The 14,475-nt window shown below is 39.0% G+C and overlaps 1 protein-coding gene across 3 annotated transcripts; it reads right to left on the bottom strand.

Moving 5' to 3' along the window:
• Positions 1-754: 754 nt before the first annotated feature.
• LOC117405652 (MOB kinase activator 3C-like) lies at positions 755-14,475 on the bottom strand. Of its 3 annotated transcripts, XM_059031603.1 has the most exons (7): positions 14,377-14,475; positions 9,028-9,268; positions 8,830-8,944; positions 7,357-7,581; positions 4,736-5,409; positions 3,577-3,779; positions 755-1,466 (listed from the first exon to the last, which is right to left on the bottom strand). In XM_059031603.1, exons 5-7 carry the CDS (start codon positions 5,151-5,153, stop codon positions 1,437-1,439), a joined length of 651 nt encoding a protein of 216 aa, XP_058887586.1. In that variant the 5' UTR covers positions 5,154-5,409; positions 7,357-7,581; positions 8,830-8,944; positions 9,028-9,268; positions 14,377-14,475; the 3' UTR covers positions 755-1,436. The 3 variants fall into 3 exon arrangements, with proteins under 3 accessions (XP_058887586.1, XP_033864765.1, XP_033864756.1); XM_034008874.2 differs by lacking the exon at positions 7,357-7,581; XM_034008865.2 differs by lacking the exons at positions 7,357-7,581; positions 8,830-8,944.

Raw genomic sequence — 14,475 nt, forward strand, 5'->3', positions numbered from 1 at the left:
GGTACCTCTTTCCATTACAACCACATTAAAGCAGACATGGTATTGAAAAGTGAATCCCAGAGTAGGGGTGTGCTGAGACTCATATTTTCCATGTAATTACCTTCAAGATGTATTTGTCTGCAGGTATTAAATTAATCAAAACATGCCTATTCATTAATGTGTTGATTTCAAAAAACGGATTTGTCGTGTAAATGTGACCTTTAGTTAAACTACCACTCTTAGTTGAGCTACCACTGTGGAAACTGGGATATGTATTTTTTTTGTCGAATTTAATCAGAGATAACACCTTGCCCAGGACTACAATCCCACAATCCTCTGCAGAGATGACACATATTATTATTATTTGTTTATTTAGCAGACACCTTTATCCAAGGCGACTTCCAGAGGCTAGGGTGTGTGAACTATGCATCAGCTGCAGAGTCACTTGCAATTACGTCTCACCCGAAAGACGGAGCACAAGGAGGTTAAGTGACTTGCTCAGGGTCACACAATGAGTCAGTGGCTGAGGTAGGATTTGAACCGGGGACCTCCTGGTTACAAGCCCTTTTCTTTAACCACTGGACCACAGGAAATTAAGGAAAGTGAAAAAAAAATTAATATCACAAGGATAAAAGAAAGGTAAGACGAAAAAATTACTTCTAAAATACAAATGCGTTTTAGTTTGATCACGACAATTTCTATATTAAATAACACTGTCACGTTTAATTTATTGATAATCAATAATTGTGTAAACAAGGGAAACTGAGGGACAGCATTTGTTTTGTGTTGAGTAATTAACGTTTTATTCCATTTAATTAATACCCGTCAACTTCAAATGTCTTACCTCTACAGAACTGTAACATATACAGTAAATATCCACCAGGATAAACTGATACCACAAGGAAGTAACCGTGAGATAATGTGTTGATTCACAAAATAATAATGTATGTTTAGATGCAGCTGGTTCTGTCACATCAACAGTACCATATTAAAAAAAAAAAAATACCTATTTGGTTTAAATGCAGACAAATGAAAACAAATCTACATGTTAGCTATCTTATATCTAGATGCTAATAGTTTATTTCTCTATTGGACAATGCTTCTATGTTGCTACATGTCTAATAGTAGGTGTTACCTATACAGGGACTATAAAGTAACTTGGCCACTTTGTACTTTTGTTGGTTTTAATGTGGAAGCCTTTCTCAAGGTGGCCATATTAAGCAGTTGATGCAGTAGTACTTACAGGCATTGGCTATAAATCTTCCCATTTTAAATACTTTTTTGGGGGTTCTATATTCAACTCATGACATGAAAATTTGAAATATAAGAACATTATAAGAAATATGATATGTATCGTATGTGTGACAATATAAAGTAAAGTCAGATATTTTTTATGTAAAGACTGGCAGTCGGGTAGCTTTAGCCTAACAAGCTCCATCCAGGTCCTGTGGACTCAATCAGGTGCAGATCCTTTCAGTCATTGCTTTCTGCAAGGCACAAGGAAAGAAACATCTTGTTAGTTTTAAATCATTAATGTCCATTTTGTCATGTTCAGTATCATGTGTCTGTTTCTCTTGTAATATTAATATGCTCTTCATATTTCAAACCATACATTGGATGGCACTATATTTTGCATCAGTAACTCTGGTCCATCGTGCAATCCAGTTTGTACCAAGACAACACAGTATTCCCCATGCAATGTTGTGAAGCTGGCAGATAACAGCCCCATCCCAAAACAGCACACAGTCAGGCTTCAAGCTAGTAAACAGAGCTGTTCTAAAGTGCCGTGTTCTGGAAGATGGAACAGGTCCAAGTAAAATATCCTGTTTTGTTATTAAAGGAGTCTTTTCCCCTGAAGCTCTAAATGATCTTTTAAAGCGGATGAACTACATTGTGACAGTATTATTTATTGTGCAATTGAATTGTACTGACCCACAGAGCAGTATAATCTGTCCGCACATTGTATTTTTTCATATCCATTCTCCAAAACACAAGAATTGTCTAATTATCTGTTTTAATAATGTGTGATTGGTAGGCACCCCCCAGTTTATGCTAGAGTCCAAGTCCTTTATTCAATAAAAAATCTGAATGCAGATCGATGATGACGTTCACATGAGAGGAGCACAATAGCACCCCCTAATGTTCCTCCTGGGAAACACGCTTTCACTATGGAGAGGTCTGAGCTAGATAGATTTAAATCATTATTAAATCTAGATCTGGCTTCTCGTTACCACTTCTGTAATTCCATAAAGTCATTAAAACAAGGTTATAATGTCACTGTCCAATCTGTTAAGATACGCTTTTCTATCAGAAAGCTGCTTGAACATCTGTGGCCGTTATAAGGAAGGGAGGAATAAGTGAATTCCGTTTTTAATGAACAGAACTGAAATATAACACAATTACCATAATGAGAAAAATACAGGATATAAAAATACTAATTTCAAAAAGTGACTATTAAAGTCCTGATTTAATAAAGGCTGCTTCCACAATAACACAGCCTTTTACACAAACAAGCACACACAAACAATATAACTGCTGAGGGGGTGGTCACAAAACACTGATATTTCATTCATGCGTTCTTTTTCCAGTGTGACACATATTTAGGGCATGCCTGTAACTGTGCAGTCCCGTATAGATATCACCCCATTGCTCTAAATTCGAAAGATAGAAAGATCATCTGAAATCACATTTGGTTTATGTCATCATCTGTATCTGTAGAATACAGGAAACTAATATAAGACTGTTAAGACTGCTTGATAGATGTCTAGCTGTAGTGTTACCAGGTAGTGAGCTGCAACTGCAGATCTAGGTAATATCAGCTTTTCCAGATTTAGTTCACAATGTGAATTAGAGCTGAGAGGGTTAAACAAGCAGAGTTTTTTTTTTTTTTGGTATTCTGGATGAATGTTATTAAAATGTGTTATACTCTTCATGACTTTTAAAAAGACTATCAATATAACAAATTGCTAGAATTGTTTTATCAGTCCCCTACAGATACTAAAAACTAATACAAAGTTAAGCCTAGAAAAGACGTTTTTGGAAAGGGGGCTTGGAGGCACTTGTTCAGATTCATCAGTCTGTGGAGCAGGGGCGAAGACTTTTGAATAATTCACTAACAAACCTTTTGTTTTCTCTATTTTTCGGAATGGGTCAGGAGAGTTCAGAACACTAACGCCTCTCTCTGATACATAAAGGAATCTGGCCTTTTTAATCTTCTTGAAATTGGAATGCTCTTCCTGAATTCTTCACGCATCAGGACCTCATTACAGAGTGGAAATCAAAGCACCTCCACTGACCTGTCTGCTGAGCTGCTCTTCCTCCCTGCTTATTTTATGTTGGTGACCTTGAAAGGAGAGGGATAATGACTGGCTACACCCAGGCACAGTGCCTGTAGGCTTACATGAGCTTCTCCACAGAGTTCCACAAAATTGCAAACCATGTGGGATAACTTGGGACCTAAGCCATATTTTTATGTAGGCTTATCCCTCTACAAAAATACTGTATGATGCAAATTTTACACTTGAGAGAAAGAGCTCAATAAATTGTCAATGAGCAGTTGCCATAGCTCAAGGTTTGATCCCTGTCACCGCAGCTCACCAGGGGCTGCAGCTCTGAGTGCTCGATGAGGCTGAACTCCGTGATGAAGTAGTAGTAATGCTTGTAGCAGGTGTTGACATGCGCCTCCGCCCCCATGCTGCAGATGCTGTCGAAGTGGTGAATGTAGACGTGGACGAAGACTCGGAACAGCCTGCTCAGAATCTTCTTGCACACTTGCTGGAAGTTCTTGGGGAATGGAACCCCTGAGAAAGCAAAGACATCCGTCAGTGAGTTTAATCTATCCCCAACCACCAAGTCACACCGCTTTTCAAGTTGAGACTCACTATTGTAACTTCTATATTGCACTGTCATTTGCAATTTACTGTATCTCTCCCAATCCGCCTCCAGCTCTCACTGTGATACAGCTCTGGGGGCAGTTGGGAAATAAATGTGGCTGATTGGTAATAAAACTGACAGCGGTTCCTAATTGTTTGAATCTGTTAAAATGCCAGCAGTCTGCCCTCTCCTCTTCACTCTCCTCCTGTATAGGGGACACAGATGACAGACCGCTCCACTATTCTGACATTAACATGTCATTTCTTCTTGCCCAAATGATTTGTCTCAAACTGAAGCGCAGTGATGTAATTAACCCCACTGTGACCCCCGCGTGGGTAATTCTGAGTAAATGAGGAGACTCTGTCACCCAGGGATTCACAGGTAGACAGCTAGGGTTCACACACATGAGCGATGTGGTATTCAGTCAGTTTGCTCGTTTGTGTTTGCAATAACATTTGCAACAGCTGTTCATAGAACAGCACACAACAATTTTGTGCTTTGCAGTGTTTTGGGAACCTCTGACATCCAAGTCCCTACTCACTGACCAGCAAGCCAGTCACCGAGGCCCTTTACCATTCAGAGTGGCTCCCTATCTGGGTTTACAGTACTGTACCTGTAACACAGGAAAGTGGAAGGTTTTGAAAAGTACAAGATATCTCCATATTTTACCAAATATTCATGGCAACAGATCTAAATACTGCCAGTTTACATCATTAAAATGTGGACCAAGGTACAAAATATATAAAATGACACAGCCACAGTATTATAGATCTACCCCCTTTAGACAATTTGAAAAGCCAGAACAGTCTCACATTGCCCAAGTGTACATTGAGTCATATGGTAACCATATGTATATGGGAGATTGAATGGTTGCACAACCCACCTACTCTTGTGGGGAAGATGTCCTCGTTGTTGATGAGCGTCTCGATCCAGTTCATCAGTAGGCTCATGTACTTGAGGGCGGGTAGCTTGGTGGGCTTCTTGTACAGGTTGTTGTCTTTCCAGCGGTACTCATAACGCTGGCCCCCGGACATGACTGGGCAGGAGCGCTCCGTGCAGAACTCGCTCACCGTGCCGTAGATGAGGTTGATGCGGTTGAAGAAGTCCACCACGTGCACAGCAATCCAGTCATTGATGTTCTCTCCCTGGGGGAGCTGCACCACACTCCGCAGGTCCAAGCCAGACTTCAGAGACGCCTGCGCTTTTTTATACAGCTCGAAACGCTGGGTCCCAGGTTCAAATCGCTTCCGAGGCCGGAAAGTCTTGTCCTTGCTGAACACCTGGCCCAGGCACAGATCCATGTTTTGGAGGGTGGTTGGGGGTGGGAGGGCTTGGGGTTTGTTGGGAAAACCAGTAGGTAATTTTTATTTATTTTTTATTTTTTATTTTTTTTGGAGAGAGAGAGCAAACGTATTTACACAGTCCAGGGGGAAATGTATTGAGTTCTCCCAGTGACTGCAAAGAAAATGCACAGTATCTTAGTAGAATATCCAACTGTTTCCTCTTGATAGTAAAGTGATTTATTTTTCTTGCAAAACCCAGAATGGAGTGAATTTTCTGTGGGGGGAAAAATAAAATAAAATTCTGTAGAGATTATGTAATTATGTTTTTTATATGGTATTCTTTCAAAAAACCACAACATTAAGATGTACTGTATGATGGGACAAGATAACAAACAACCTTTCTGTGAAAGACAGCAACACAATAAGCTTCTAATAAACATAAGCAAATCCAGTTCAACTGGTTACCAAAAAAAATAGATGTAAAAGTTATAAATGAATGCAAGAAAAGGTTAGTCATGCCTTAGTTTCAACATTTATTGAATAATATGAATAATGCTATTCTTGCTGTGTTTATGTTATAGGCTGTAGATGGCACCATCAAGTGCTTGATGGTGTTTCATTCAACAATAGTTAGGCTAGCTGGAGATTGGCATTCAACATATGTAAGTAAAGATTACTTACACTTCCTGTGATTCAGAGCTCTACTTCCTCCAGGTGTGTGGACAGAAAAAGCACAGTAATCCGCGCACAGGAAACCGGGATATGGGTCGTGACTATTTACTGTATGTAGGGGGGTGCATGGGAATATCTCACTGCATCCTCCCTTATACTTCAGTAAGTGATTACTGACCAGACCCAAACTTGCTTAGCTTCTAAGAGAGGGCAGGATTAGGCTGCAGACACTCTCCTCAGTGTAATTATTAAATAGTTTCTACAGTACAGTTTTCAAAACATCTGATGTGAAGGTAGCAAAGTACTGCAATTCAGGGTTAACATTTGGAATAATAAAATAAAATTGAAGGGAAATTGTATTTCTGGGTAGCAAAAAATACTGGGATGTGCTCCTAAGTCAAGTTCTTCAACAGGTTTCATTACACTGTATGGATTATTATAATATTTTTTTTAGTAAAGTGAGGTACAATCAAGCATGGTAAAGTGCAGATACTACCAGTAGGTTTGGATACTGGCACATAGTTCATTATGCAGTTATTTTATCAACACAATATACTGTCTGACTAGCTGCGAACACGAGCAAAGACTGAGTTGAGCAGTAAGATAGTGTTCTATAATAGAATGATACAGATTCTGAGCCATTGTCAAATCATCTCAATCTGTATATCGGTGTTTACAATCTAATTAAATCTTTTTTACAATAATATAGCAATGATATTTCGTCAACGCAGCTCCTTGCACCAAAGGAGCGAGTCACAAGCTGGATGCCCCCTGCAAACAACAGCAGTGTGTGGTGGGAGGCTAGGTCAAGGACCAAAACCACACAACAGCACGAAACAACACGTCCCGCTGCATTAAGCCGTGGGATAGTTTGGATTACACAGTGACTGGAGCAGGCACTGTGGGAAACTGCAATATTAGAAACAAGAGGAACTGTGTCCCTTCTGTTTTGAGGGTGATACTGTAGCTAAGCTTATCACAATACGATAGCTAAGCTTATCACAGTATCCAGTTCAGGAAGAGCATTCAAAGGATGATAGCTAGGCTTATAGCTAAACTTATCACAATGCCCATTGTATTTCATGTAAAATTATTAAATGTGTCAATCACTAAGGGCTGTCAAGCAATTAAAAAAAAATAATAATTGTGATTAATCTTGAGATCTTAAAAAAATGTATCTTGGTTAATCTTGGTTTTAATCACATATTTCATTGATATAATTACTGCATCCATCTCATTTGTTTTATTACTGATGCTATTATTATTATTATTATTATTATTATTATTATTATTATTATTATCCTTTATAGTTTTATATTTATTTACAATCCAGCATTGTTGTTAAATGGTTTGAACCAACTGCTAAATCACAATGGAGTCAGTTTATTACTCACCTTACTGCATTTACAATCATCAGTTTCCTTTACAGTTTCCTCCATAATTGTAAATGATATTGTTTAAAAATAAATGTGGTTATTGGAATAAAACAAAGGTACAATGTTAACAGGTCTGCAGTCGGTAGCTATCCAACAGCACTGGTTATACTTACCTTGATTCATGGGTTTGCAGAGATCCTGAATTTCTAAGAAAGTACTTGAAACTGACGGGTTTCATTTGTTGTTGTTTTGTTGTAGCAGAAAAACTGCTAGAAAGTGTATTTTGAGAAGTGAAAGCATGTTTATCACGCAGGTGGTACAGCAGACTAGATGCACTTCTGTGATACTGGAACTCACTTTGACAGTAGATACAAGTAACCCTCTTTCTATCCAATGAACTGTCAGAAAGTTAAAAAAAAAAAAAAAAATGTCCCATTCACAAGTCCTTCAGTTTGTGCTTTGCTACATAATGCGGTTATATATATATATAAATATTCTTTTTTTACAAAATTAAGGGGAATTAAATATTAAGGATCTAAATTTCATACAGTGGAGTACAGAAACCCATGGATGGATATAAGACTATTATTGCCACGCGGATTCACCCATTCCAGATTTTAATACAAGCCTGATTAACCACAGTGTATAGGCAACAAGCTCAGGTGTGTCTTATTAAACTCATAGCAAAAACCAGGAACTGCTATGCAATGGGAGTCTTCTTTCCATCCCTGAAAAACTCTGTACTGTACTGGGGATCTGAGAGGCAGCATATCCAATAAAGAGTTTAGATGGCTTTCCACCAAAATGGAGCCTCACAGCCTGCATCAAGCACACCGTGTTTTGCAGAGAATACTAACTGTACAGATTAATTACAGGGTTTAGAGAGAGACCAGTCTGCAGTATCGGAAACTCATTATTCTCTTTAGTGGTACTCAGAAACAGCAAAAACTTCAAAAACTTCCTTTTCAACCACCTCTAAAAGCTGAATATCTGAGTTAGTTGTAAATGTCCAAGTTTGAAAAATGCGTAGAGGCACGTTAAGAACATGCTGAAGCTGCAATCAGACAGCAGTGATGATGAAGGCATCACGGATGACTGCCATAGTTGAAACATGTGTCTACTTGTCTCTTAACTTTTATATCAGTGTTGCATTTTACTTTTACTTTAAAGAGAGTCTTTCGAACACTTTATTTGAATCATTTTCGTAAGAGATAGCTAGGATCAACTGGAGGGAAATGGCAGAGACAAACTTCAAAACACAGACCGCTCTTAAAAAATAAAAGACTGCAAGATGTTTAAAGTGTACCGTACAGTACATGCAAATCAGCTGGCAGACTTTTAAACCAGAAGAAACTAACTGAGCAGCTCAGCAGTTTATAACAATTTTTGTTTTTTTTCTCTGATAATGCACACTAGTCACTTGTATAGCAACAAAACTGGGGACAATGTTGCTGTTGTTTGGTCCTGGGCAGCCAGCAATGCCAGATGTGGTTGGAGCTGAAAGGGTTAAATAGTTCAGGAGTTTGTAAAGAGCAGCTAGCACTCCTGTCTTCACGGTGTACAAACACTTTAATGAAGCCCAGAATTTCCATTTTAAACAACTGGCAACAACAAAAAAAAACACATCATCTGACCAAGTGACTCACCCATAAAGATCAAGTGGCTTAGAAAGACATTTGTGTACAGCACCACTGTGAGAGAATGCAAGCCAGAGCACGACCAAGGTAACTCACTGGCTCTAAAAAGACTCATGGACGCCCCCTGAAAGACAGGCGGTGTGAAACTTAAAATGTACCTATTACTTCAACAACAAACACTAAATAAAAAACTTTCAGTTGACTTACCTGGCCAGTTTCCTAAGAATTACAGACAGACAGGAATGTGCAGTCTGGAGCCCACACTTGTGTGTTTGAGAAAAGCCTGAGAGAACTCGCTCGTCCCTCCCCCTTCTTCTTCTTCTTGAGGAACAAAGTCACAGTGCCTTGTACTTCTGCTGTGGAAACTCCCCTCAAGACCTATACTCAGGGTCTCTTGAGAGTCCTGCAAAAACTCCACACAGCCTGGGAGAGTTTGAGAATTCACATACTGAAAAAAAAAAAAAAAAAAAATTGTTTGGCCTTTTTTCCTGTCAGTGATGTCACATCCTGATTTTGTCTGCAACCCCAGCTGTCCGGGTGTGTATAGTATGTGAGGCCCAACTTTGAAAACATTGTGACAGTGGGGAAATTGAAACGCATTTTCATTCTCTACAGAACATTTTACAGTAAATGTATTTTTCTATGTTACTCCAAAAAAAGGTATCAGCTTCATCATCCTGTTTTCTTCTTGTCCTTCTGTGGATGGAATACAGCTAACAAAATAATTGTTCTCATTGTACAAAATACAGAGAAATGTCTCTTGCAGTCTGAAATGAGAACCAAATTTGAGTGTGGGGGCGGGTAGAAGGACGTACAGAAATGTCTGCAAAATAAATTATTATATCCTATCACCTTAGTCGAAATACACAGTGCTTGAAATGTACACTGTTATGCTCATTGTATTTTGAAACACACTTTGGAGTAAATGGCCTCCTCAGATATTCATCTTTTAGAGGTGGGTGAAAAGGATAGTTTTTGCTGGAATAGTTTGTTAGGCTAGCAAATAATGATTTAAGCAGAAATAACCATAGTGGAATGCAGATAACAGGATCTAAATCAGACAAGAAATTAAATATTATGATAATGTAGATCACACTGCATAAGGTGTTGCTTTAGGGTTAAAAACAAAAGAAAAATGTGAGGTGGTTTAAACCGCTTGGTTTCCAACACTGGCTTTAATATTGGTGTGACGCAATAATACACTGATACAAGGATCGTTCTTCCTTTTATTAACAGTATAATCCAGTTGTGTAAGGACAGTTTTTTTTTTTCCATTTATATCTACCACAGGGAGTTTCAGGCTGGCTTTTTGGTTTCTGGTCTGTATTTAATTTACAGCGCTGCAATTTAAACAGATAATAATAGCTGGGCTCCCAAATCACAATTTTATAGATGAATCGAACTGTCTGAGAAGTAAATAAGACTAGTTTATATTGTTAAATAAAACCTTGTACAGGCCATTAGGAGCTGAGGTGTTGCTATGGGTAACTCAAGAGGAAGCAAAGGAGGGCTGTACCCGCTTCAGTTTTAGACTGGAATTTCAAGTTATTTCTGTGGTGTAACTACCTCATTCTTAAAAGCATATACTAAATAATGCTTTATATAATGTGGCTGTGGTAATGAAGCAAAAGCATTTGGTCAAAAGTCCCACTTTTCTGAAATCAGGAATAACATGTTTAAAGTCTGTGACTTTGTTATTGTTAAAGCAACTAAACTGGATATTTCTCTAAGTACCATAACACTGCTACAGGGGTTTGACAAGCAACCACTTAAAATTCTGCATGGTAACACCGATGGTAACATGGCATTTCAGTTTAGGAAACCATTACAAAAACGAATGTAACCTGTACTATACACAAACAAAAACATACAACTAAGGTTTCACAGAATCCAATTAGCACTAATCATGTAGTCCAAGACTAGTGCTACTTGGGGTCTGTAAACCACCATTTAGAATTCAAATCATTTAGCAGGAGCTTAAAGAAATGATTTTACATAACCTGTAGCATGTTTTTTTCAAATGTGTTTCATGTTTTAAATATATATTAGGGATTAAGATTTTAAATTAGTATTTTTCTATTTTGCTACATTGTGTGAATGTGTGCTTCCTGTACCAGTACAGTATTAGTAGTATGTCACGCATGGACCTGTGACGATAATTTGATATTTTATTTTCCCTAACCCGAACACACAGGATAAAACAGTGCCCTGTGATTTTCTGTCAACTTTCCAGCTGAATACCGAGACAAGCTTTACCACAGCCCTGACATGAAGGAGCTTGTGCTCGCATGCAACGAACCAATGAAACTAAATTACAAGAAAGCCAGCCTTCTAATCCTCCCAGTGTGTGCGTGCTGTCTTTCACTGTGGCACCTATTTACATGTGCTGAGCTAAGGGAAGGAATGGGTGCTACATGAACCAGAATAACTGATATGGACAGAGCTAGTGTTCCACCTGTAGGAAAAAAACAGTAACATATGTTTCATATATTTTATTTTCATATAATCGTTTTGTTTTTGTTTTTTTTAACCATACTATATTAAAATGCATATAATTAACATAGGTAGATGTTCATCTGTGATCTTGCATAAATAACTTTTTTTTTTTTTTTATAAAAATGAAGATACCTGAATTCACATGTTATGGACATATAATTGCTATACAGTGTCATATAATAATACTTATGTCTCTAATAGGCAAATCACTGAACATAAAGTACTGGGCAAATATGTTTACTATTATTAATATTATTGATAATTATGTGTGCCTTTTTTCAAATAACATGAAAAATGTTGTGTCATATTTGTATATCACATGATTTACAGTAATAAAGCAGCAGATAACAAAAATCTACACAAAATATACTGATGAAGCCACAAGAGGGCGCTTGCTGCTCATTTTTTTTCTTTTACCAAACTGCCGCTGTGTTTCCATTTAGTACAGACTGGGTTCCTGAAGATGGGGTTAGTAGGTTACATTGCAACTCATGATTTACTCACTGAGGCTAAACATAAAGTGTAGCTAACTAACAAAGCGAACTCCAGTGTAAATTGGTGCTTATCTACACTGCAACCAGAACTTGGGGACCATTATTGCATTTAACAGCACCCGTGTAGTGCAGTGTGGCAAGCTGGCCTGTGCGGTGACATCAGACCTGGAAGACTAACACAGTACTGTGAATGAATTGAATGCGTGCGGCTTGCACTGTTTAATAATACACAAAACAAAAAGGTTAAACAAACAAAAAACACTGTACACAAAACAAAATGGCACTATGGCCAAAACAGACAGACACTAACAAACAAGTATCATCAAGTAATACACACACACACACACACACACACACACACACACACACTCACACTCACTCTCACTCTCACTCTCACTCTCACACTCACACTCACACTCTCTCTCTCTCTCTGTGAACACCCAACCCTGAGTGAGTGAATTGTGCCACTATTTATACAGCTGTGCTGGGATTCAATTACTAATTAATTATTCACTTGAATCCCAGCACGTGAACTAATTTATGGGTTCCCTGTGCTCACATATTAATATACATTTTATCTGCACGTGAAGTGATTGTGCAATTCCTGTGCCTAAATACAACTATATATTTTAAATCACTTGTGCAACACAGACCCATTTATATCCTATGCACCACTATATCCACATATACCTGACAACATAAAACACAAAATCCACACAGGGGCGGGGCACACTGCCACATACCTCCCCCCTTGTGCGCAGCACACATGGCCTCAACGGCCACCTCCCCCCCCTTAAAAGCCCCAAAGTCCCAGTAATAGTACTGGGCCAGGAACAGAGGCTTTAAGGGGTCCACAGGTTGTAAGGCTGTCAGCAGCGATGCCTGCTGGAGGCAATGCCAGCAATGCCAGCACCGAAAATATTGTCAAACTCCTAGTTCCTCCAACCATGGCACCCCTGGCAGCGGAAAGACTGCCGGAGGTATCATTGGCAGCGGAAATGCTGGCAATGATACTACTGTCAGCGCCAAGGCTGGCTCCTCCAACCCCAGCAAATCCCTGGAGTTCAGCAGCAAACGATTTCCAGGGCAAGGATCTCCCGGCAATAGCGCAACAGGCATGCCCGGGCGGTGTGTTGCAGGCGGTGTCGTGCAGCTGGAGTAGATGCGGTTCCTTCCGCTGAGACTGGAGATGGCGGGGCCCCTTCTCTGTCTGCTCTCAGGTAATCAAACACCATAATTATGATGTCTCTGAGGGACGCTGGGTGCTGTTGCCATTCCCAGTCTTCCCATCGCTCCCCATCTCTGGCCCACAGTAGGTTGATCGCAATGGGGAGGGCCTCCTCAACATTCGTCTCTGGTTCCACCAGCCAGTCCCATATTCTATCAGAGGAGATTCAACCCAGCGGCCTCAGGGCCATCGGATCTTCCCCCACCTTGGGATGCTTGGGATGGCGCAGGCTCCCCTTGCTTGGGCTCTGGATGGGATCACTTTAATGGTGGATAAAGGTAGGCAGATGCCTTGATTTCAGCCTAAATGTATGGCTGGGTGAAAAAGGTTGCATCTCTATGGAGTTCCATGCCATCTCACCCCCATTGTTGCAGGCCTGTTACAGCCCTGCTGGGTTGTTAGAGAAACAACATTGTCCTGTGTTTGTTTATTTTAACACCACTTCTAAGCTTTTTATGATGCATAGCAGCTTGTGGATTTAAAAATGCATGTTAAATACCCAGTACATATGTAAATTGAAATGTTGATTTGCATGATTTTTTTATTTGTGGTCTAAAGCAGTGTTAACACTCCACAGAGGCACATATACATGCAAACCTGCACCACAAACTAATTGAACTGCATACCATAGGCTAATAAGGGCGGACTCACAATTGATTCAGCTATTTAAAAAAAAGGCATGGGCACTACTTTTAAAAGAGATCAGTTTGTTATTGCAAAATGAACAGACCATAATTAAGATTATTTGTTGCAGAATTCACAATACAATATTAAATGTTGAGACAAGAATATATTTTTTTGATAACAGTATGTTGAGGAAAGATAATAACTTACAACCTCAGAATCATTGCCACCTTCAGCTTAGCATAGAATCTGTCATGCCAACATCCCAAGATGCTTTATAAAAGAATATAAGAAATATAAAGATTACATTATATTACTTATTTATTTTCCAAACGTATAGAATTCATGTGAACTCTAATAAGTAATAAAGATCAAGTGGATCTCCCATTTGCAATCTTAATCTGTTGCTTTGCTGCTTATGTTGTTGTTTTTAATTTAATTTAATTTAATTTAATTTAAAGGCTGAGACAATTTAATAAAAAAGATTAGATTAAGTCGTAACTATTTTGTTCAGGTTTTTTTGTTTTGTTTTGTTTTGTTCAGGTTTTTCTGTACATAATGTATCGGTATGCTGCTGGGTCGCATGCTATGGTGTTGATGTGGAAAATGTTACATGGTCATCAGCCAGCCACACCCACAGGTTTCCAAATCCTTATCAAACTTTTCCGTTCGATTCTTCTGCAAATTTAGAAAAGTAGGCTGGGTTTACTGTACCTCCCATGGATCATTGTTAGTAAGCAGGAACTGAATTGCATGCTCTCCGGTCTTTCCGCGCTAATCACACCAGCTATACGAGTCTGCGTGTTCTTAACT

Source organism: Acipenser ruthenus, chromosome 10 (assembly GCF_902713425.1).
Source record: "Acipenser ruthenus chromosome 10, fAciRut3.2 maternal haplotype, whole genome shotgun sequence".
NCBI classification, from domain to species: Eukaryota; Metazoa; Chordata; class Actinopteri; order Acipenseriformes; family Acipenseridae; genus Acipenser; species Acipenser ruthenus.

Bases quoted from the DNA above. Each gene is read 5' to 3' on its own strand.
- LOC117405652 (XM_034008865.2), bottom strand. From the start codon at position 5,153: ATGGATCTGTGCCTGGGCCAGGTGTTCAGCAAGGACAAGACTTTCCGG. The intron at 3,780-4,735 runs GTGGGTTGTGCA...TTGCTTTCTCAG, and splicing joins CATCTTCCCCACAAGAGTAG to GGGTTCCATTCCCCAAGAAC. The intron at 1,467-3,576 runs GTGAGCTGCGGT...TGTGCCTTGCAG, and splicing joins ACTCAGAGCTGCAGCCCCTG to AAAGCAATGACTGAAAGGAT.